The sequence below is a fragment of the Protopterus annectens genome, chromosome 11.part0, assembly GCF_019279795.1.
Source record: "Protopterus annectens isolate FY-2018-M chromosome 11.part0, PAN1.0, whole genome shotgun sequence".
NCBI classification, from domain to species: Eukaryota; Metazoa; Chordata; order Ceratodontiformes; family Protopteridae; genus Protopterus; species Protopterus annectens.
This window is the reverse complement of record NC_056745.1, coordinates 1,266,338,703-1,266,363,668: the sequence shown is the minus strand read 5'-3', so window position 1 is coordinate 1,266,363,668 and position 24,966 is coordinate 1,266,338,703. Positions and strand designations below refer to the sequence as shown.

General features: G+C 44.3%; 1 protein-coding gene across 1 annotated transcript in view; it reads right to left on the bottom strand.

Moving 5' to 3' along the window:
- The window catches only part of RBM28 (RNA binding motif protein 28), a 1,154,212-nt gene that overhangs the window by 500,634 nt on the left and 628,612 nt on the right, over window positions 1-24,966 (bottom strand). Inside the window, exon 11 of the mRNA XM_044088621.1 lies at window positions 6,179-6,252. Within this exon, the coding sequence (XP_043944556.1) occupies window positions 6,179-6,252 (74 nt within the window). The remainder of the gene's footprint in view (window positions 1-6,178; window positions 6,253-24,966) is intronic.

Sequence of the window (24,966 nt, the reverse complement as noted above, 5' to 3'; positions counted from 1 at the left end):
CTTAAATTCTCTTATACGTCCGGTTGAATATAACCAAGTTCTTAGCTGGCCAAAGCTGAGGTTTTTAAGCAATAAAAATTTCACAATGCACCACTTAAAAAGGCAAGGACAGGAAATCAAAGAATGTGGCTACCCCCACACCTGTAATTACTAGCAAATAACACACTAGTTTCAGTTCAAGTTACTAAAGAGCAGAATAACTGCCACTTGAGTTAAATATTCCTTCAACACAGTTTAAATCAAATTAAATACTGTATTTTTTTTAAAAAAAGTGCAGATAAAGGTACTTAAATTCTCTTATACGTCCAGTTGAATATAACCAAGTTCTTAGCTGGCCAAAGCTGATGTTGGCAATATCAGTCAGTTCAGTGTATTTTGTGCCATTCTGCACTAACTCAGAGCAGATCTGACAGTTTCCACTTAGGTTCTTGACATAGCTAAAAAACGCTTTGTGGTTATCGTTGGAGTCCTTGGCAATTTTGATTTCGAAGCTAGCCTTGGATGATTTTATGAGGGATCGTAGTTTCTTGCTGATACTGATCAGGGATGTCTTTCCTTCTTGGGATTTTACTCTTTTCTGCACTAGTTTCCTCCTTCTATTGTATAGCTTGTTTATGGCAGGGGTCCACCAGACTGGTTTCCTTTTCTTGGAGAAGTGAGTCTTTGTTTTACTTGGGATAGCACGATCCATGTGTTCTTGCAGGTGCTCAGAGTGCCTTTGTAAGTGATTCAGCAGCTTGGACAATGTTGTCTTTTAGCATGGGGGCTGTGAACCTTTCAACCTCGGTCTTAAGTAACGTGAAGGTTGCTTTTGAAAAGTTTTTCACGGTGGTTTCCTTGATTGGGGGTGGGGGCGGAATGTGGATATCCAGAGTGATTAGTCTATGGTCTGATCTAACCAGCAAGGGTTTGACCTCCGGTGTAGAACACCCATGTTGGTAATGACCAGGTCCAATATGTTGCCACCTCTGGTGGGGGTGTTGACCAGCTGATCCAGGGCATTCGAGTTTATAAATTCTAGGAAGCGTTGGGCAAGGGAGTTAGTACTTGAGTAGTTCTCCCAGTTAATGTTTGGGTAACTGAAATCACCGGATATTAGGGCGTTTGGTAGGACCTCCAAAGTTTCCAGTGTTTTCAGAAATGTGGAATGGGGGTCCTGGGTCATGGTGGGTGATCTGAAGCAAGCTAGAATTGCAGTTTTACCTGTTGTTAGTTCCACACAGATGATCTCTGAGGCATTGTGCTTTGCCACTAACCTGGAGGTGTGGGTATCCTTTATGAATATGGATACACTCCCACCTTTTGTCTTTCGGTCCAGTTTCTGTGGCTGAAAAGTATGGTATGAGTTATAGCCTGGTAGTGCTGGGATGCTCTCTGGAGCTTTAAACCAGGTTTCTGTTACTGCACAGATATCGTTGTTCTCCATACTGAGAAGTGCCTCGAGTGCATGCATGTTGAGGTTTAGACTTCTGGCATTGAGTAGCTTTACCCTCAGTTTTTGGTTACTTGTGCTACTTACGGTGCTGGGTTTGTCTTTTGAGCCTTGTCTAAAGAAGGCACCATGGGGACGGCAAAAGCCTTGGCCAGTATTAGAAAGGCTAAGGGTGACCAGTGCAAGCCATCTCTTGCAAAGCAACATGGCTTATCGAGCATGTCATCCCAGGTGGACTGATACTGGATCCCCTTTGAATGACAACCAGAAACTTAGCCAATTGCTGAAATTGATCATTTCTTTCTTTATACTGTGGCATCATTCTTGGTGAGGGCAGGATGCTACTCAGGGTCAAGGTCATACCAGACTGGGCTACGTGATCAGAGAGCTCTTCCATGTCTCTTTCCATGTAGTCCAGGGAGGTACGTCTCAGGTCATTCACACCAACAAGGGCAATGACAGAGTCATGTTTGTACTTGTTCTGGAGTGACCCGAGTGCTTGTGTTACGTGGCGGATCCTGACGCCCAACAGGCAGCTAACTGTAACCTTCTCCTTGTCCAGCCTAGTTAGTGGGACATCAGTGTATGCCTGACTACAGAGTCGCCTCTTACTATTGTGTTGGGTATGTTATTTTGCCTTAAGGGCTGTGATTGCGTGGCACACTGATTATGGGAATTATGTGTTTCATGGTTTGTGATGGGGTGTGGAGTTTGCTTGGGTGTCTGCTTTGGAGGTCTCTGTTGCTTTTGCAGATTTTTATTTAGAGCCTCCGAGTATGTTTTCATGTATTTATGTGTGTTATTTGCTGGTGTTGGTTTAGTAGGTCTATGTGAGACTGGTGGTGTGTTGCAAGTATTTTCCTTCTCCTCTTGACTATCAGTTCCAGTCTTGGGTTGAGAGAGCTTTGCCTCCAGTTTGGCTGTATAACTGCATCTCTCGCATATATTAGTGTTTGGTGGTATGAAGAGAGGGTTGTCTGTGTACATGAGGCAGTTGTAACATTGCCTCAAAATGCCCAGATTCACCAGTTGGGCATTCAGATTCAGTGCCAACTTTACCCCCCAAAGGAACAATCACAATACTAGTAGATTGTCAGGCACACAGTATTACTGCTGCACAAGTTAAAACAGCACTGTCCAAGGCCAAGAATACAGCTTCTATGGGACCTGACAATATCCTTGGTTGTGTTCTACATGAACTACAGAGTGAACTGGCACCTCACCTGTGTGCCCTGTTCAGTCACAGCCTCACCTCAAGCTTTGTCCCTGCCGAATGGTGCAATGCTACAGTCATCCCTCTCCACAAAGGAGGAGCGAATACAGACCCTGGGAACTATTGCCCCATTAGCCTGGCATGTCTGATATGCAAAGCTATAGAACGCATCATCATGGACCTAATAAACAATGATATAGGGAATCTCCAAACTCTGGATCCCACACAGTTTGGTTTTGTGAAGGGTAGATCATGCCTGCTCAACTTGTTCGACTTCTTTGAGTCAGTCACCAGAGCTGTGGATGAAGGCAAGGTGGTTCATACAGCCTACCTTGATCTGCCCAAGGCTTTTGATACCATTACCCACTCAGGAATCATAGAAAAACTCACTAAGCTTGGCATCAACCCCTATATCACTAGGTGGGTTGCAAACTGGCTCATAGATGGAACCCACAGTGTGAAAGTAGCTAACTCCAAGGCAGACTGACGATTAGTCACGGGTGGAGGTGGGTTGCAAACTGGCTCACAGATGGAACCCACAGTGTGAAAGTAGCTGACTCCAAGTCAGACTGACGATTAGTCACGGGTGGAGTCCTACAGGGTTCGGTCCTGGGTCCTCTCCTGTTTGGTATCTACTTCTCTGAAGTCCAGCCCAACAAGAAGGGACTCTGGCTGACAAAGTTCGCTGACTACTGCAAGTTGAGAGCTATTAACTCCCCAAGTGATGTTGACATCCTACAGAATGGCCTCACTGTGACCAACGACTGGTGTCAGAGCCATGGCCTTAAGCTCAATGTCAAAAAATATGTCGTCATCCCCTTTGGGAAAAACCTGGTTCCCAAGAATTACCACATTGATGGTAGTCCACTGAACACAGAAGGCATTACAAGAGATCTGGGAACATAGGTTGACCACATTGCCACTGTAGTCAGTAAGTCCTTCTATGTGGCACATCTCATCACTAAGGGTTTTGCATCCAGGAAGACTCCCTCTACTCTTCCCTCATTAGGCCAATCATTGAGTACAATGCCCCATTTGGCATGTACTTCACTAGACACCTGCAACAACTGGAGAGGCTGCAAAAGTACCTCACAAAGAGGATCATAGGCCTTAACCACTTGTCCTATATGGACAGACTCAAAAAACGCCAACTATTCTCTGTCTCGTAGAGCCTACTTAGAGGCGATCTCTGCTTGACTTACAAAGCCATGTCTGACCCAGGTCTGTTAGAAATGCTACATCTAAAGAAATTCCAATCCCTCCGCACCACACGCTACAGAGACCTCAACCTCATTACCACAATTAACAGAACATGCTGGAGGGACAGGTTCATAACCCAGAGACTGCCCATGCTATGGAACAGACTTCCCATACATGTTAAGCAGAGCACCTCACTGACCATCTCCAAGAGAAATCTTGATGAGTGGATGGGAAACAGAAAATTCACCCCAGGGATAACACCAGTGGCTCTACTCAACAGAGGCACTGGGAACTAAGGTCGGTTGGCACTATGCCAGGGTAATCCTATGGCTAGGCTTGTAAAGGCCCCAGGGCCATTAGCCTAGTACACACCTATGAACCTATGAACAAGATCATCACTGTAGTGGGCCTTATCAGGATTGGAGATGAGACTGCCTACAGAGATGAGGTGAACCACCTCATTAACTGGTTCGATATTAATATCCTGGCCCTAAACGTGAATAAAACCAAGGAGCACGCAACGGACTTCAGAAAGAATCAGGACTCACATCACCCCCTCGTAATTAAAGGGGAAACAGTGGAGTGAGTGAGTAGCACCAAATTTCTGAGTGTGTACATTTCTGAGGACTTAGCATGGTCAACAAATACTAACCACATTGTGAAGAAAGAACAGTAATGCCTGCACTTCTTGCAAAAGTTGAGGAAAGATAGTCTCCCTTCCTCTGTTCTCAAAACCTTCAACGGGTACCACTGAAAGCACCTTGACTTGTAATCTCACAATCTGGTTCAGGAACTAAGCCTCGGACCGAAAGGCCCTACAGAAGGTGGCGAAGGTAGCGGAGAAGATCATTGGAACTCCACTTGCAGCTTTGCAAGCCCTATATGAAGCATAATATACTGGCAGAGCCAGAAAAATAATCAGAGACCACACACATCCTGCACATGGACTGTTCTCCTGTTTATATTCAGAAAGATGATACCATATTATGAGTTGCAAGTCCTCCAGGTTTAGTAGGAGCTTCTTCCCACATGCTATCAAACTGTTAAACTTTGCAACATATCAACAGCTGGTGACCAGAACAATCAGTAGTACAGCTGTTTTCTTGTGCAATACCTACATAAAGCTGTTTTAAAAGTGCAATCAGCAGTAATTGAACATTCTGTACAATATACTTGTGCTATTCATCATATTCTGTATATGTGCAATATTTGATGAAGGCTGCTAGTAGTGTTACAGAGGTACCTCAGATATTCTCAGTCTTGCTTAGTGTATGTATAGGCTACTGTACTGTTATATGTCCTTGTTAATCTCTGTAGTTGTATGTAATATATGCACTTGGAACTGAAGCAATGTAAGTTCATCTAACTCGCACTGTGTGTGGGTGTGAATGACAATAAAGTTTACTTTGACTTTTGTTCTTTACAAGCATGCAATATGTGCTAGCACTTGCATCCTTTAGCAGACTGCAAATTGTGCCACTGGTGTGGGACTACATACTGCAAACACAAATTGCACAGTCCTCTCTGCCTGATGCACAGACAAATACTTGATCATTACTTATGAAGTCAGGTGCACTACAGTCCAACAGGACTAGAGATGTCACTGCTTGGCAGTTAAACCAAAATGTTAATGCAGTTTTATTTAATAAAGTTACTTTTTGCAGGCTGATTACTCAACTATGACCAAGGCATGCTTTTAGGTAAATCTCGAGGCAGAAGTCACACTGACCAATGGCAATTTGGCCAGGGAATATATTCTGAATATAACTGCCATGCAGGAGCACATCAAATGATACCTGCATTGCATATGAATAAAGCCAGGCTCCACAACAGTCAGTGGAGTAAGATTTAATACAAACAAAATCTGGTGTGACTATAAGATGATCTTAAAGGCCTCAGAAGCAATAAAATATAGGCTACACAGCAAACAGTAGACAACAGATGGAAGACGTGAATGTGGAAGTACATAGGGTGACTTAGGCCCAGTCCAGCACACAGATGTAAAAGCAGCTTTGCTTGAAGACAGGGTACTTTGCTGCCAAGGAGGGCTGGTTTTGACAAGTCATGAGAAAAATCTATCTTGATCAGAACACTTAGGCAAGACAGAGTGCTCCTAAAATGGACTGTGCTGAATGGTGGACGACATGGCAGCCGTTTGCAGCATGAAAATGCAGACAAAATGCATCACTTCTCAAACAATTTTAATTTGAGTTTCTCTCTGCCCTCCTGTGTTTCAAATCATAGTACTAAAAATAAAAAAAATAAAAATTTCAAGAAATGTTTTGATAACTTCCTACTTCAGTGTAAAAAGTGAAGTGAGATGAGACTCTTACTTCGGATTCATCCAGGGATGACTCAATGCACTTCTGTGCTGCTTCTTTTGTCTTGAATTGAGCAAAGGCACAACCTAAAACAAGTAACATTAAGTCAATTTACAGTGTACAAGACTTGTTTGCGGTATGTGCAATTAATATTAATAACATTAATATAGTTCATAAAACTGGTAAGCATGACAAATAACTTATTAGAAAATCAGTTTACGCAAACATTCAGAGAACATCCTAGCAGCAAACAACAGCTACATACCGAGACAACAGTCACGTGTTCACAACATGTAATAAAAAGTACAGTTTTGTACCTACCATAAATGTAGATGTTCGAGTGCATTCACTGCTGCAGTCATTACACTTGGGTTATCCTGCCATCAGGCGGTCTCACAGTCGGCCAGAGTTCCAAAGTCTTGGTCCGGCGTCGGTTGCTGTTGCCTTTTCCCTGACGTCAGTGCACCAGGGGTATATAAGATGCAGCCGATGCCATTTTCTTCAGTTTTTCTTGCCCCAGATGTCAGGTGCCCCCAAATAGGTAGGCAATACATATTGCTAATAAAACATACATAAAAGGTAAAACCAAAACCTTCAGTTACCAGTAAATACACCACATAGGTAGTATAGGGTAGAAAGGTATAGATAAGTCCCAGCTAAAAAAGAGGGGATGGAGGGAGGGCAACCTGGACTGCAGCAGTGAATACACTCGAACATCTACATTTATGGTAGGTACAAAACTGTGCTATGTTCATCGTGTTTCACTGCTGCAGTCATTACACTTGGGTTGAATCCCAAAGCTGAGGTAGGTTGGCTGGTTCTATAGAGGATTTGGGGTGGCTATGAGGCCCTGCAGCACTGCAGTGGCAAAGCCAGCTCAGGATTTAGAATAAAGAGGCAAGTAATAATGTTTGGTAAAGGTGTGCACTGAACTCCAAGTTGCAGGCTCCAGGATTATCTTTGGTAGGTACTCCTCTAAGGTAGGCAGTTGAAGTGGCTGTTGCCCTGGTGGAATGTGGCCTAATGTTGCTAGGTACAGTTTTCCCATGCTGTGTGTAGCAGAAACCGACACAGTGTCCTATCCACTTAGAAATGGTCTGCTTTGAAATAGCCTTTCCCTGTCATCCTGCAGCATATGCTACAAACAATTGCTCAGTTTTCTTGAAAGCTTTTGTTTTGTCCAAGTAAAAACGTAGCTGTCTGTGTATGTCCAATGAATGCAGAAGTCTCTCCCCTTTATTTTGGGGATTTGGATAAAAAGTTGGCAAGTGAATAGTTTGGTTAAGAGCCACACTGGAGACCACCTTTGGCATAAATGAAGGGTTTGTTCTTAAAGAAACCCTGTCTTGATGAAAAATGATGAAAGGCTCCACTGCCATTAGTGCCTGTAGCTCTGAGACTCTTCGTGCTGAGGTTATTGCCAGAAGTAGAGCAGTTTTCCATGACACATATTTTAATTCTGCTGAATTGGCTGACTCAAAACGAGGTAAAGTTAGTTTTTCCAAGCCAAAATTGAGGTCCCAAGTTGGTGTTGGTGCTCTCCGGGGCGGTCTTATGTTTTTAGCCCCTCTGAGGTACTGTTTTAGCAATGGATGAGAGAAAATAGGAGGATCTGTGTTGTAATGAGCCGAGGTGGCAGAGGCGTGGATCTTAATGGATGAAAAGGATAGGCCTTTGTCCAGCATCTCAGTTAAGTATTGTAATATCTGAGGAATATTTGGGACAAGAGGGTCAAAGCTCTGAGGCTGGTTCCACTTTTCCAAATAGGATTTCCTGGTGCCAGGCCTCTTGGCCTCCAAAATGACATCCATAACAGCTTTAGAGAGAGGTGTTGTCTGCTTGACTAAGGAATCTGCCATGCAGCCAGGTTTAAGGCTTTGAGCTGGCTGTGCAGGATCTGATTGTTTTGCTGAGTCAGAAGATGCGGAATTTGAGGTAAAATCCATGGTGGGCCTTGAGCTAAGTTCTTTTAAGATTGGGTACCAGTGCTGGCGTGCCCATTCTGGGGTAATCAGGATAATTTTTGTTTTTTCTTGTCTGGCTTTTAGGAGTACCTTTGAAAGGAGAGGTAGTGGTGAGAAGGCATAAACTTTTAGGCTTTTCCAGTTGAAAGAGAGAGCATCCACTTTCCATGCTTGTGTGTGGTGAGTCCTTGTGCAGAATTTCTGTAGTTGGCAATTCGTTGGGGAAGCAAAAAGATCTATGTCTGGGCTCTCCCATTTTTGTGTTATCATGCTGAATACTTGTGGATTTAATTTCCACTCGTGAGGATCCATGATGTTTCTGCTTAAGTCATCTGCCAGAGTATTTTTCTTTCCTGGCAGGAACTGTGCTTGCAGATGAACTTGATAGGTTAGAGCTGTGTTCCACAAGGTCATGGCTTGCCTGCAGAGGGGATAAGAATGAGTGCCCCCTTGCTTGTTTATGTACCACATAACTGTGGTGTTGTCAGTTTTTAGTAATAGTTGTCCTGGATGCAGAAGGTCCTTGAAAGCTGTTAGGGCATTTTGTACAGCTAGCATCTCTTTTTGATTGATGTGAAGATGCATTTGGTCTGCGGCCCACTTGCCCTGAATACATTTTCCTGCCATGTGTGCTCCCCAGGCGTAATCCGAAGCATCTGTTGTTAGTGTTTGCCTGGCTGTGGGTAGAGTGAACAGCTGTCCCTTGTTGAGGTGACATGCTTGTGCCCACCATCGAAACTCCTGTTGTAGGCAGGGAATAAGTGGTATTACTGCTTCCAAACTGTGACAGTGTTGAGTCCAAACACTTTTTAGGTACCATTGTAATTTCCTATGCAGTCTGGCATATGGTATTAGTAGTATGCAGGATGCCATGAACCCCAAGGCCTGCAGAATTTTTCTTGCAGGGAGTTGGGTTTTTGTTGCCATCAATTGAAAGTACGGAGTCCGTTGTCTTTGCTTATCTGGCGTGAGATAAGCCATCTGGGCCGTTGTATTTAAGCTGGCAGTCAGGAATATTATCTCTTGTGAGGGCACTAGTTTTGACTTCTTTTCGTTTACTGTGTACCCTAGGGAAATTAGCAATCTTTTTACAAACGGCAGATGCTTTAGAAGAATATCCTTGCTCTCTTCTTGAATAAGGCAGTCGTCCAAGTATGGATATATTTGAATTCCTTTTTGTCTACAAAATACAATTACTGGTGCCAGGCATTTTGTGAAGACCCTGGGCGCAGTAGATAAGCCAAAGGGCAGTGCAGAGAATTGGTAATGCACTGAACCAGCTATGAATCTGAGGTATCTTCTGCAATTCTGTCTGACAGGGACATGCAGGTATGCCTCTTTGAGGTCCAAAGTAACAACCGAAGCCTTCTTGCCCAGCATGGGAAGAAGATGCTGAAGAGTCAACATTTTGAATTTCGGAACATCCAGGTAAGTATTTAGAGTAGACAGGTCCAGTATGGGTCTCCAGGCTTTGTCCTTTCTGGGGACCAGGAAAAGTCTTGAGTAAAATCCTTGTCCTTGTTCCTGTTGTGGCACTTTTTGAATAGCTCTCATGTCCACGAGGGCTGTAATTTGTTTATGTGCCTTTGCCCACTGATTTGGTTGCAGGTCTGGCATTCCTTTTAGCCTTGGTAGAGTGTGAAAGTGGAACCTGTAACCTTGAGACACAATATTCAGAACCCATTTGTCTTGGGTGATTATATGCCAATTTTGTGAAAAACGTGCTAGTTTTCCCCCTAAAGGAGCTTCCAAAAGGTAAGTGCTTGGCATTTGAAGGGGGAAGTCATTGGGACTGTTTCCTATAAGGTTGTGACTTGCCTTCCCCTCCTTTTGGGGTTGAAGCACTCCACTGTCATGGTCTGTAAGAGCCTTGGGGCTGAGATCTGCCTCTTGTGCGTCTGTATCTGCCTCTTTGTGGTCTGTCTGACACTGGAAAGGACCAATTTTTGAAGGGCCAATTTCTGCTAAATCGAGGTGGCTCTACCTGTAAGAAATCCTTCACTGTTGCATAGATTTTGTCTTATCCTCCATTTTCTTTAATACCTCTTTTGCCTTAACACCAAATAAAATATCCTGCTGTAAAGCAGCATCCTATAATTTTGCCTTAACATGATCAGGTAAACATTGTTCTTTTAACCAAGCATGTCTTCGTATCACAGATCCTGTAACTGCTGCTCTACAAGAAGCCTCTAATGAATCAAAACCACATTGCAGAGTATGTTTTCCCCACTTGTTCAGCCGCATGCAATAAATCCTGCATTTCATTATGTCAGGATGTTCTGAACTTGTAAGCATTTTCTGTTTTAACAGAGACATTAAATATTGTTGGTATTTAAGCATGTGAAACTGGCAATTTAAAGCCCTCACTGCTAAAGATGCAGAAGTGTAAACTTTCTTCCCCCATCTGTCTAATGCTCTAGAATCCCTGTCAGAGGGAACTGGATTTTTAGCTGTGGAAGCCTTTACCCTTTGGAACCCTGGGAAATAGTTTCTGGGTCAGCAACAGGGTTTTTATAAAGAAATTTGTGAGAGTCAGGGACTCTGCAGTACCTGTCTGGCTTGACTGGAGCAGGGGGCAAAGAATCAGGATTTAAACTGGATTCAGAGAACACATCATCCACAACATCTAACACTGGCGGAATAGCAAGGGGCCTGTGCTGAGGCAATAAAAGAAAGTCTCTGAGCCTTTTCTTGGATTCTGAGTAATCCTGGCCCTCCCAATGGAAATGCTCCCTCATGCTATGTAAAGTTTCCCCAAAAGAGTATTCCTCAGGAGGAGAGGCTGAAGGAATTGATTCTTCAGCATCACAGTCCTCATAGGGGGGTAAAGAGTATCCCTGGTCTGAAGAGGAATCAGAAGAAATGGAAACCTGGTCAGAGGAATCATAGTCTGTATCGTGCCTAAGCCTTTTATCTGGAGGGGGATGGGAACCCCTGATCAGAGTAATTAAGTCTTTGGCCATTTTAAGCATCTGTTTTTTAGGCATGGAGGCCTGTCCAGGTGAATGCTGTACTTGCTTCTTTGTCTTTAATGGAGTTTTAGACTTGGCTGTAGATTTAATGGTAAGTTGTGAAGGTCTGAAAACACCCTCAGAAGCCAATGCCTGCTCAGCAGCTCCAGACCCATCTGAGGGGTTAGTTTCCGTAGGCCCAATACCTTGAGTTTCCAGAGACCTAGACATCTCCACGTGGGAGTCGGAGGCGGCCTGCGGCTCTGAGGTAGCGGGTGTCAGGGGCTGCGAAAGCGCCTCACTGAGAACCTGCGAACCGGTGACTGCCCTAGAAGAGACTTCATCGTCAGTTTTGGGCCTCAGATGCCTGTCCTTATCCTTGTCTTTGCATTTTTTGTGTATTCCGGATGTCGGCTGTTAGAATGGCATGGTATAATTGAACCTTCGGCCAAAGTAATGGCGAACAAAGTCAAACCGACGTTTAATAGTGCATTTGTTAAATCTAGCACAAAACCGACAACTAGTGACATCGTGGTCTGGGCCTAGGCATGGAATACAGTAAGAATAAAAATCCTTATGAGGTATTTGCTTCCCACAAGAAATACAATTATTAACTTTTACTGACATCGGTTTGAGACAAGAAAAAGTTTCCCCGACTTTTTCCCCAAGACTTCGGTTCTGAAATTCGAATTGAAAATCTCAGGAGTCGGCCGACCTTCTCTTGCGAACTGCTTTTGCTTCGGGCACCTCACGGCACGAAAGACTGAAGAAAATGGCGTCGGCTGCATCTTATATACCCCTGGCGCACTGACGTAAGGGAAAAGGCGAAAGCAACCGACGCTGGACCAAGACTTTGGAACTCTGGCGACTGCGGGACCGCCTGACGGCAGGATAACCCACGTGTAATGACTGCAGCAGTGAAACACGATGAACATCCTATTAATACACTGCTTGCAACTAATACTGGTCATCAAGATTTTTCCTCTATGAAGGCAGGCAACACTATATAACGTGCTAAAAGTGTATTAGAGCACACCATGCTAGTGAAACACACAGTACAAAATGAAAGCTTGGTAAAACTGGAATTGAAATTAAGTGATATGAGACTACACAACACATCAATAATACAGTCTGGATGCATCTGTGCCTGTAAAAGACAAGCTTCCCTGCACTACCACATCCCCTTAACTTTATTATTGCAATTTAGGGCCAGGACAACTTTGGTGTTACTATAATCAAGTCATAGGGGAAGAGTGTGCTGGCAGAAGGCTGCTCCCCTGTAAAAATGTTTCCTATTTCTCTTATCTTTTTCTTAGGAGGAAATGACACTGCAGAAAAATTACTTCTTATATTTTTTCTTTTATTTCCACTTAATATACATTTCAGAACTTTTTACGTTTTTGTTTTATTTTCACTTAACATGCAAGTGTCAGTATAACAGTTCCCTGCTTTACCAAGAAGAGGCAACAGCATTTGTTTACGCACTGCAAATTTATCTACCCGATATCACACACTCTCAGACTCCCTATCATTCCACCCACTATGGCAAATTTTTGTTTATAATGTCTTACTATCTAGTACATAAAAGATATTAACTAATTCTGCCCATGCACTGCTTATGTCTACCACTGTTCCTTATTGCTGCGATACAGGTGGATTTAAAATCTCTAGCCCCGCTTTACCACTTTATCATTCCTGCTTAATTCAAAGCCTATGCGACTGCCACATCACAATGCTTACCATTATTTCACCCTTTCCTACTTTCACCCTATACCTGCTCATGATCATTTCTGGCCTTATTGCTGCCAGACTATTTCTTCTGAACATTTGTCCCGCTGGCTTTACCTAAATCTCACACTATTTTACATATTTTTGTAATGCATCTCACTAAGCCTGTCAGCACCCTTATGACTCTATTCTCTCTACTTCAAGGATCACCTTACCACAAAGGTCCAAAAAAGTACAGTTGTGTATAATCTTACCATAACAGTAGCTGTCCTTCTCTTCAATGTTGCAGTATTCTTTACTACATGGATTTCCTCTGTCCATACCTTTACTCAGCATTACAAAGTAGATGCTTTTTCCAGAGCAAAAGCTGGCTTTGCCAGAGCTATCCTACATGGTGTTCTTGAGGGGTTCTTCTGGGCCTTCTCCTCATCACAAGTTTCCTCCTGAGCTTTTATACTCTCCCTTTAGTACTGAATTTACAACACTGATATGGAAGGACATCGTATAGTTGTGTAAACTCTTACCATAACAGTGGATTTCCTTCTCTTCATTATCACAGTATTTGCTCATTCCCTTCTCCCCCTATTCTTTTCCTTGTCTACTTCTGGATGCACATGTTCCTCCTGCATCCTAGGACTGTTTTTTCTCCTGGGGCTATTCATTTCTGAGGTACGTTATGTCCCTACATACTTGCCCCACACCTTGAAAAGGGGAGCATACATGTGATGTACAACATCTAGAAAAACCTAAGGCTTTGGTACACTGGCCAGATATTTGGTTACCCTTGGCAGGGAATTCCTTTAGTAAAGAAGACTGCAACAGTGAACAGTTTCTTAAAAATCTCTTCCCACTACTCTCTAACCTCCAGTCACTGTGGTCTGCCAGCAACATCGCTGCCCCTCTGACCTACAAGCAATCCTGATCGTTCTTCTTACCCTCCAACCATCCGTACACAGTCTTCTAGGTACAGAAGATTGCCTATGTACTGTTGTCATCTGATGGTCCCAAATTTGTACTGCTTTATCTAATGTTCTGCAAATTTCTCACTCTTTCTCTCATTCTCCCCTGCACCAATTGGCACCTTTCTTCAATCTCACATTTAAATTCCCTGATTCTTCTTATACTAACCTTCACCTCACCTGTTAGTAATTCTTTGTAAATGCCAGCTGTTGTTCAAATCCCTTTCCATTTTCAGGTAATTACCTCTTTCTTTCCCCTAACCCTTTCTTCTCCTCACTCATTGCTTCTACCACTTCCACACTACATGACAAACTTTTATACTCACTCCACTCTGCAACCCTGTTCTTTATTTAAACATCAGTGCTCCCCCCAAACACACATTTATTGGGCACTAATGCTGATTTCCAGCTTCCACCACAGAGCAGCAAAGTGCCATAAAAATCCCATGCCCTTTCCTAATGTAGCCAAGCTGTTCATCAGCTGTTTAAGCCAACACCCGTGGCTGCCTATTCAGCTTCCCATATCAGTAGTTCAAGCCAGGTTGTCAGTGTTGCAGAACACCCTGCCCCTATACAAACACGAAGCAAGAGGAAGGCAACTGAACACAAGGGGATTTTGGTAAAATGGATTAATCATCCTGCATGTCCAAGGCACAGAACCAGTCATGCCTGTTAAATAAGGGCAGATGTGACTACACTTCTGGCATCATGAGCTTTCTAGAATCCATAAATCAGTTCAAATCTACCAGGATCAGGATGAAATTAATGCAATGGCCTATCCACTTAGAAATGGTTTGCTTTGAAATGACCTTCCCCTCTGCCCCTGCAGCAAAGGCAACTAGCAGCTGTTCAGATTTCCTGAGAGGCTTAGTCCTGTCCACATAAAATCTGAGTTGTCTGTGCACAACCAAGGAATGCAGTATTCATTCTCCTTTGTTCTGTGGATTAGAGAAGAAGGTTGGCAAATGAATGGACTGATTAAGGGCCACAATGGATACCACCTTGGGCACAAAGGAAGGATTGGCCCTGAGGGACACCCTGTCCTCATGAAAGATGATGAAGGGCCTGTAATTCAGACACCCTTCTTGTGGAAGTGATGGCTAGAAGGAAGGCTGTTTTCCAAGAAAGAAATTTCAACTCTGCAATTGCAGCTGGCTCAAAAGGAGGTAGAGTGAGCTTTTCCAATACAAAGTTAAGGTCCCAGGCTGGAGTAGGTGCTCTCCTGGGTGGTCATCAATTTTTGGCCTCTCTGAGGAATTGTTTCAGCAGGGGATGAGAGAAGAGGGGTGGCTCAGTATTATAATGTGCTGTAATGGCTGAGGCATGAATTTTAATACAAGAGAAGGAAAGGGTCTTGTGAAGCATCTCTGTTAAGTATTGAAGAATATGCGGTAAACTGGGCACTGTTGTGCCCATCCCCTGAGTCTGGATCCAGGAACAGAATCTTTTCCACTTTTCAGCATAGGATTTTCTAGTACTAGGCCTCCTTGCCTCCAAGATGACATCCAGCACTTGCTTGCTGAGGGGTGGCATTGGAGAACTCAAGTAATTAACCAGGCTGCTAGGTTCAGGGTTTGAAGCTGGGGGTGCAGAATCTGTCTCTCCTGCTTGGACAGCAGGGAAGGGGTCTGAGGCAGGTGCCATAGTTCCAGCAGTGACATACTGCGCAAGAGGGGGTAACAGTGTTGGCGTGGCCAGTCTGGTGCAATGAGTATTGTCCTTGGTTTGTTCTGTTTGATCTTTAGTAGAACTTTCAAGAGGAGAGGCAGAGGGGGGAAAGGCATAAACTGAGAGGCTTTCCCAGGTGAAGGACAGGGCACCCACTTTCCAAGCTTGTCTGTGGGGAGTCCTTGTGCAGAATTTGTCCGACTGGTAGTTCTGAGGGGAGGCAAACCGGTCCATCTCTGGGCTCCCCATTTGTTCCTCAAAATGATGAATATCTTTGGTTCCAGTTTCCACTCGAGTGGGTCCATGAGATGTCTGCTTAGGTCATCTGCTAGTGAATTTAGCTTGGCTGGCAGGAATTGAGCTTGTAGGTGCACTTGGTAGCTCAAGGCTGTGTTCCACAGAGCCATGGCTAGTCTGCAGAGAGGGTATGAGTGGGTTCCCCCCTGCTTGTTTATGGTGCTGTCCGTCTTTACCAATAACTGCCCTGGAAGAATGTGGTCCTTGTAGGCTGTCAGAGAATTCTGTACAGCTAACATTTATTTTTGATTGATATGTAGGTGCATTTGACTCTGGTACCATTTGCCCTGAATGCACTGCCCTGCCAAGTGAGCCACCCATGTATAGTCTGATGCGTCTGTTGTTAGGGTTTGGGCGGCAGGGGGTAAAGTGAATGGCAGTCCCTTGTTGTGGTGGCAGGCCTCTGCCCACCAAAGGAACTCTGTAGTTATACAAGGAATTATAGGAATCATTGATTCCAGGTCCTGAGAATGTTGGAACCATAGTCTTTTTACATACCATTGTAGTTTCTTCATATGCAGTCTTGCATATGGAATTAGTAGAATGCAAGAGGCCATGAACCACAGGGCTTGCAGTATTTTCCTTGCAGATAGCTGGGTTTTTGTGGCCAGTAGTTTGAAGTAGGCTGTCAAATAAACTTGCTTCTCTGGCGTGAGGTTGGCCATCTGGAAAGTTGTATTCAAGCTTGCTCCCAGGAATGCAATTTGTTGGCATGGTACTAGATGGGATTTCTTTTCGTTTATGGTGTACCCCAGTGAGGTTAGCAGTTTCTTTACAAATGCCAGATGATTTAATAGAATGTCCTGCCTTTCTGCCTGAATTAAACAATCATCAAGGTATGGGTATATCTGAATATTTATTTGCCTGCAGAATGCAATGACTGGAGCTAGGCACTTTGTGAATACTCTGGACGCAGTAGATAAGCCAAAGGGCAGTGCAGAGAACTGATAATGCATGTAGCCTGCTCTGAAGCTTAGGTATTTTCTGCAAGATTCCCTTATTGGGATGTGCAGGTAAGCGTCTTTAAAGTCCAATGTTGACAACCAGGCATTTTTGCCTAGTATGGGAAGCAGCTGATGGAGAGTTAGTATTTTGAATTTTGGGATTACCAAGAAGGTGTTTAGGATAGCCAGGTCCAAGATAGTATGCCAAGAGTTGTCTTTTCTGGTACCAGGAAAAGTCTTGAGTAAAAATCTTGTCCCCAATTCCTCTTCTGGGACAGGTTGAATAGCCCTGATACTTAGAAGAGAGAGAACCTGCTGTTGAGCCTCTGCACATTGATTTGGAGGTAGGTCTGGCTAACCGTTTGGGGTTGGTAAGGTGTGGAAGTGGAATCTGTATCCTTGGGAAACTATGTTTAAAACCCATTTGTCTTTGGTAATGAGTTCCCAGTTTTCTGCATGCAGGGCGATCTTTCCCCCTAAAGGAGCAGTCAGTTGAGCAGGGCTTGGAAGGTTTAAGGTCAAGTCATTGTGACAGTTTACCACAGGGGGGTGTCTAACTACTTCTAGCTTTGGAAGTGGGAGTCCCCCACTGCTTAGGCTTGTGAGTACCTTCAGACTGTAGCCTAGGTGGTCTGCTGTTCCTGGGTTTGGACGGAGAAGGCAAGGAAGAGACAGAAAAGGACCAATTCTTAGAAGGCCAATGCCTACTAAATCTGGGAGGCTGTACTCGCAGGAAATCTAACAGTTTGCATAGATTTAGCTTTTTCCTCCATCTTTTTAAGTACCACTTCTGCTTTGATGCCAAATAGTTGGTCTTGGTTTGAGAGGGCATCCAGTAATTTAGCTTTAACATGATCTGACAAAGTTTGCTCCTTAAGCCAAGCATGCCTTCTAAGAACAGACACAGTGAAAGCAGCCCTGCAAGATGCCTTTAAGGAGTCAAAACCACACTGCAAAATATGTTAATCAACTTGTTCAGCAGAATGCATTAAATCCTGTAATTCTTTATTTTCAGCACAATCAAGAATCAACATCATATTCTGTTTAAGTAATCCAGCAAGATGCTGCTGATACTTCAACATATGAAACTGGCAGTTTAAGGCCCTAATGGCTAAAGTAGCAGAAGTGTATACCTTCTTACCCCATCTGTCCAGGGCCCTGGAATCTCTATCAGAGGGGGTAGGGTTTTGGGCAGTAGTGGCCTTGATGCCTTTGGGTCCCTGAGAAATGGTCTCTTGGTCCGCAGTGGGATTCTTAAAGAGGAACTTGAGAGAGTCAGGTACTCTGTAATACTGGTCAGGTTTCCTGGGAGCTGGAGGTAGAGTGTCTGGTGCCAGGAGAGATTCCAAGAAAGCATCATCTACAGTGTTCAGTGCAGGAGGGATAGCTAAAGGCCTGTGTTGAAGTAGGAGTAAGAATTCCCTAAGCCTCTTTTGGGAGTCAGAGTAATCCTGGCTTTCCCAGCGGAAATGCGCCCTAAGAGTGCGCAGTTTCACCAAAAGAAAAATCTTCTGGAGGGGAAGCAGAGGGTATGGAGTCCTCTGCATCAGAATCCACATAGGTAGATAAGGGCAAATCCTGGTCATCAGAAGAAACAGAAATTTCAGAAGACTCAGAAGGAAAATCAGTTATAGGTCTCTTAAAGGGAGAAAGGTGGCTTCCCCTAATTAGAGTAATAAGGTCTTCAGCCATTACTATCATTTGTTTTTTAGGCATATGGGCCTGACCATGCGGTTTGGATGTCGGTTTTTTAGGCGTGGATAAGAGTTTTAGGCCTTGAAGAAGAACACAGCATTGGTTTGATATGCAAGTCCATAGGCCTGAATACACCCCTCAGAAGCCGATGCCTGCACAGCGGCTCCAGACCCATCCAAGGTAGAGACATCTACAGGATCCATAGTCAAAGAAGCATCTTGCGGCATACTGGACTCCGAATGGGTCTCAGCAGAGGCCTGTGAATCTGAAGTAGCGGGTATCTGGGGCTGCGAAAGTGCCTCACTGAGTACTGGCGAACTGGCGACTATCTTAACGTAAGAGTCGTTGGCAGCTTTGGACCTATGCGGTCTGTCTCTGTCTTTATCTTTACATTTTTTCGGAATGTCGGTAGTTGGATGGCTTAACCAAAGCCATTTCTGGACAATTAAACCAAGTAATGAAGTAGTTTGAAGCAAAAATGAACAGACGACAAATAGTCTGAGGATTGAATAAGGCACAAAACCAACAGCGAGGGACGTCATGGTCTGGGACTAAGCAAGGAATGCAGTACGAATGAAAATCTTTATGAGGTATTTTCTTTCCACAAGAAATGCAATTGTTAACTTTTACTGACATCTGTTTAGAGCAAGAAAAAGGATCCACAATGGGGTACTCAGCTTTTTTGAAGACTTCGGTTCTGAAACTCGAAAATGAAAATTTCAGGAGTCGGCCAACCAGCGAACTGCTTCTGCTTCGGGCACCGCACAGCAAGAAAGGCTGATGTAATGGTGTCGGCTGCATGCTTTATACCCCTGACTACCTGATGTCATGGAAGATGAGACCGCAACCGATGCAGGACCCAAGACTTTGATAATCAGGCCGACTGAGGGCTACCTGCAAGCAAATAACCCTAAAATGTAATGACTGCAACAGTGAAACACGAAGAACATCCAGAACACTAGTAACGAAACGGTCCCTTTAGGAGTACCTCTCAGGAGATCAGAGAGGATACGGAACCAGAGGAAGCAGGATTCCAACAACAGTTGGCCACATCAGAGGACTTACTGGAATGGCCACAATCAAGGGACTGGCTTTCAAGGGGGGGGGGGTTATGAGATGGCATTAAACTATAACATCCTTGACAACACCACTTTATCAGATGAAGAACATTCAAATATTGTTTATAATGAGCATCATGACTTTTAAAATCTACAACTTGAGCAGTCACCAGGTAACTAATGAATGGGCCAATTTATTTGAAAAGGCGCTCAATTTTGTGCCAACACGAAACACCCAGGTTGATAAAACATTGTTAGATTTTAAGCTTTATATTAAGAAACTGAATTTCAGTTTTGTCATGAATAATGAATATATTACTGACAATGTGGTTGTGTGTAAAAAGTCAAGTGTGTACAATCCCCCCCCCCTGCACCCTGTACTTCAACTTTTTGAATCCATATGCATGAACGACATCAGATAATTATGTAGGAGAAGCAAAGTTACTCGTGAAAAACAAATCTTTTGAGTTCCTGTGTTGCCCATTTCCTTTCTTGGATAAAAGGAGGCTTCTTTGTTCACCAGTGGCAGTGGGGAGCATAGAGCAGCCTATCTATCCCTGGAGGAGTGTTCCCAGCACAAGAATCTGGTAGTCTATTGGCTGTTTTGGGCCAATTTCTAGCTCTTTCAAGTCCCCCTGTATAAAACCCGCTTTGGCCCGGTTTTTGCGCTTGTTACAACTCAGCCAAGCTCCTCGTGGTCCTGCAGAGTGGTGCTAGCAGCAGAGAGGCTAAAAGAGTGACTGCTAACCTGATAAAAGTGTTTTTTTCCTGCTACTACCTGGGCGACTGTCCAATCTAGCTAAACTGCAAGTATTTCTGCTTCTTGAACTGTTTTAAACTGTTTAAAGTTGTTTTTGCACCTGCACTTTTAAAGTTTGTCCTGTTTGTTGCATTCACCTGTAGAGGTTACACACTCAAGTGCGCTAGCCTGTGTTACATATTTATTGCATTTTCCTGCTGTCTGTTGCAAAAAAAAAAAAAAAAAAATTATCCTCGTTTCCCGTCTTTCCTGACCTAGAGTAGTCCAAATACAGGCTTTGCTGTATTCTGGACTTTTGGAAAGTTCCTGTATTGCCCATTTCCTTTCTTGGATAAAAGGAGGCTTCTTTGTTCATCAGTGGCAGTGGGGAGCTTAGAGCAGCCTATCTATCCCTGGAGGAGTGTTCCCAGCACAATAATCTGGTAGTCTATTGGCCGTTTTGGGCCAATTTCTAGCTCTTTCAAGTCCCCCTGTATAAAACCCGCTTTGGCGCGATTTGGGCATAGCGCAGCACCGGGCAGCTCTGCTTAATTGGGTTTAAACCATTCTCGGCTCCACAAAGTCTGCTCTGCACTTTTTCCCTTAGAACTGATCTAGTTCTCATAATAAACACCCTATTCCTACTCTAAAGCCTGGCACTTGCTCACTAAAGCAATTATATAAGTCAGCACTAAAAAATTAAAAGCACTACACCCTCACAAACTCCCCTTGAGTACCTTGTTCACCATTGGCCCTTTTTTTCAATTATAAAGGAATTCCCAATACTATTCTAGCATGTCCAAAGGTCAGTTGTCAATCTCCTCTCCGGTCCAGCTGGTAAATCTGGGAATCTTGAGGCAATGTTACAACTGCCTCATGTACACAGACAACCCTCTCCTCCTCCCAACAAATTCCAACACATGTGAGAGATGCAACCATATAGCCAAGCTGGAGGCTAAGCTCTCTCAACTCAGTATTGGCGTAACCAGTCAGGAGGAGAAGGAAACCACACTCACTACAATTCCAGGGTCACATAGACCTACCACGACAGCAAACCAAACACATAAACACACAAAAACATACTCAGAGGCTCTAAATAAAAATCTGCCTAAGGAGCAGAGACCTCCAAAGCAGATACCCAAGCAACCGCTACCCCAAAACAAAACACGTGCAACACATACCTCACAAAGCCAGTGTGCTGAACAGTCACAGCCCTTAAGGCTAAACAACACACCTGATACACTTGTAATAGGTGACTATTGTCAGGCACACTGACGTCCCGCTCACCAGGCTGAACAAGGAGAAGGTCACAGTGAGCTGCCTGTTGGGCGCTAGGATCCGCCACATAACACAAGCACTCAGGTCACTCCAAGGCAAGTACAAATATGACTCAGTCATGGTCCATGCTGGTGTGAATGACCCGAGACGTACCTCCCTTGACTACATGAAAAGAGACAGAGGAGCTCTCTGAGCATGTAGCCCAAGCCGGTATGACCCTGACCTTGAGTAGCATCTTACCCTCACCAAGAATGATGCTACAATATGAAGACAAGATGCTCAATTTCAACAATTGGCTTAAGTATTGGTGTCATTCAAAGGGGATCCAATGCCTGTCAGCCTGGGATGACATGCTCGACAAGGCACGATGCTTCACTAGGGACGGCTTGCACCTGTCACCCCTGGGCTTTCAGATATTGGCAAAGGCTCTTGCCACCCCCATAGTGCCTTTTTTAGGCAAGGCTCAAAAGACAAACCCACCTCCATAGGTATCACAAGGGATAAGAAACTAAGAGTAATGCTACTCGAAGCCAGAAGTCTAATGCTCAAGATGCACGCACTCAAAACTCTCCTTAGCATGAAGAACATCGATATCTGTGCAGTAACAGAAACCTAGTTCAAGGCTCCCGAAAGCACCCCAGCACTACCAGGTTATACCTCATACCATGCTTTACGGCCCCAAAACTTGGACCGAAACACAAAAGGAGGGGGAGTATCAATATTCGTCAAAGATACCCACACCTCCAGGTTTGGTGGCACAGCACAAAGCATCAGAGACTATCCATGTGCAGCTAACAGTGGGCAAAACTGCCTTCCAGTTTATAGCCTGCTACAGACCACCCTCCCAAACCCAGGAACCCCACTCGGCCTTCCTGAGAACACTGGAAAATATGAAGGTCTCTCCAAACACCATTATACTGGGCGTCTTCAACTACCCAAACATAGACTGGGAGCATTACTCTAGCTCCAACACCCTAGCCCAAAGGTTCCTAGAATTTATAAACTCAAATGCTATGGAACAACTTGTTACCACTCCCACAAGAGGGGAAAACATACTGGACCTGATCATCACCAACATGGGGGCTCTATGCTCCAGACCAGAAGTGTATCCCTCACTGGTAAGATCAGACCATAAACTAATCTCACTGGATATTCACATCCCGACCCCACCCCCAGCCCAGAAAACCACAGTGAAAAACTTCTCTAAAGCAAATTTCTCACTCCTCAAAACCGAGATGGAATCCTTCAAAGCCCCTGGGCCTGTGGAAAATACAGCCCAGACCGCAGAATCCTTTATAAACACATTCTATGAACACCTTCAGGAATGCATGGATCATGCAATCCCAAATAAAACCAAGACCCAATCCTCCAAAGGCAGGCGTCCTGTCTGACGGACCCCAGCCATAAACAAACTATACAATAGGAGGAGGAAGCTACTACATGACAGAGCAAAATCCCAAAAAGGGAAGGCATCTCTGATCAGTATTAGCAAAAAACTACGGGCATTCATAAAATCGTCTAAGGCCAGCTTCGAGAGAAAAATTGCACAGGACACTAAGGATAATCACAAGGCTTTCTTTAGTTATGTTAGGAACCTGGGTGGGAATTCCCAGATATGCTCAGAATTAGTCCAAAATGACAAAAAATACACCAAACCCACAGACATTGCCAACATCCTAGCTGACAGGCTCAGCGCAACCCCCCCCACCACCACCAAAAGGGCAAATATCTATCCCAGCATAGTGCTGCCCCCCCTGACATCTCAGATGCTCAGGTAAGAGCCGCCCTCTCCAAAGCAAAAAACACAGCATCAATGGGACCAGACGGTGTCCCGGACTGCGTCCTACATGAACTCCAAGAAGAGCTAAACCCAAACATAACATTTCTGTTCAATCTCAGCCTTACTACAGGATATGTACCCAAAGAGTGGCGTACAGCAACAGTGGTCTCTCTCCACAAAGGTGGTGCCTCAACGGATCCTGGAAACTATTGCCCCATAAGCCTGACTAGCTTTGTCTGCAAAGCTATGGAAAGGATCATCATGGACCTCATAAATAAAGATATTGGGGACCTACAGACACTGGATCCTACCCAGTTCGGCTTTGTTAAGGGCAGATCCTGCCTCTTAAACCTGGTTGATTTCTTTGAAACAGTCACCAAGGCCACTGACGAGGGGAAGGTGGTCCACACAGCCTACCTGGACCTCGCAAAAGCCTTTGGATACAATACCCCACTCGGGCATTACAGATAAGCTCAACAGCTTAAATATAAACGCCAATGTCACCAGATGGGTTGCAAACTGGCTCAAGGACAGAACCCACATGGTTAGAATTGCTGGAGCCATGTCAGACTCCAAACCAGTTACAAGTGGCGTCCCGCAAGGCTTAGTCCTGGGACTTCTCTTGTTCGGTATATATTTCTCGGAGGTACAGGCCAACAAGAAAGGACTGTGGCTGACCAAGTTCGCAGATGACTGCAAACTAGGTGCCATAATCGACTCTCCAGCTGACACAAGCATCCTACAAAAGTGCCTCACAGAAACAAACAACTGGTGCCAGAGCCATGGCCTCAAGCTAAACACCAAAAAGTGTATAGTCATCCCTTTTGGCAAAAACAAAGTGCCCAAAAATTAACACACATGTGGTAATCCATTAAGAACGGAAGAAGTAATTAGGGACCTGGAGACCCAAGTTGCTAGCAATCTCTCATTTGTAAACCACATGGCCAAAGTGGTTAGAAAAACATTTTATATAGCCCACCTAATCATGAAGGGATTCACATCTAGATCAGGGGAGGTCATCGTGCCTCTTTACTCATCCCTCATCAGGCCCATAATTGAGTACAATGCCCCTTTTGGGATGTACCTTACCAGACACCTGCAGCAACTGGAAAGACCCCAAAAGTACCTCACCAAGAGGATCAAAGGGCTCAAACAGATGCCATATGCTGCCCGGTTAAAGAAACTCCAGCTCTACTCAGTGGCATACCGCCTGTTCAGAGGCGATCTGTGCCCGACGTATAAAGCCATGTCCAACCCGGAATTAATGGACATGCTGCACCTCAGAAAATCCAAATCCCATCGAGCTATGCGCTCGAGAGACTTGAGCCTCAGCACTGAAATAAATCGGACGTGCTGGAGGGACAGATTCATAACCCAGAGGCTCCCTTCACTCTGGAATAAAATCCCAGTCCAGGTTAGGCAGAGTCCCACATTGACTCTCTTCAAGAGGAATCTTGATGAGTGGATGGGAGATCGTAGGTTTACCCCGGGTATCACTTCTGTGTCACTGTTACACAGAGGCACAGTATACTAACCTCGAAAAAGGGCATAGCAAAATTCATTTAAAATGGGTGGCGAAAGCCAAACACACTCTGGCTAGGCTTATAAATGCCCTAGGCCAGATAGCCTAGTATGAACCTATGAACCTATAAGTAGCATTTCCAACAATAGATCAATCAGGGTTATGAAATCTAACAAGGGAGGGGGGTTAGTAGTTATGGATCAACAGTTGTATGTGG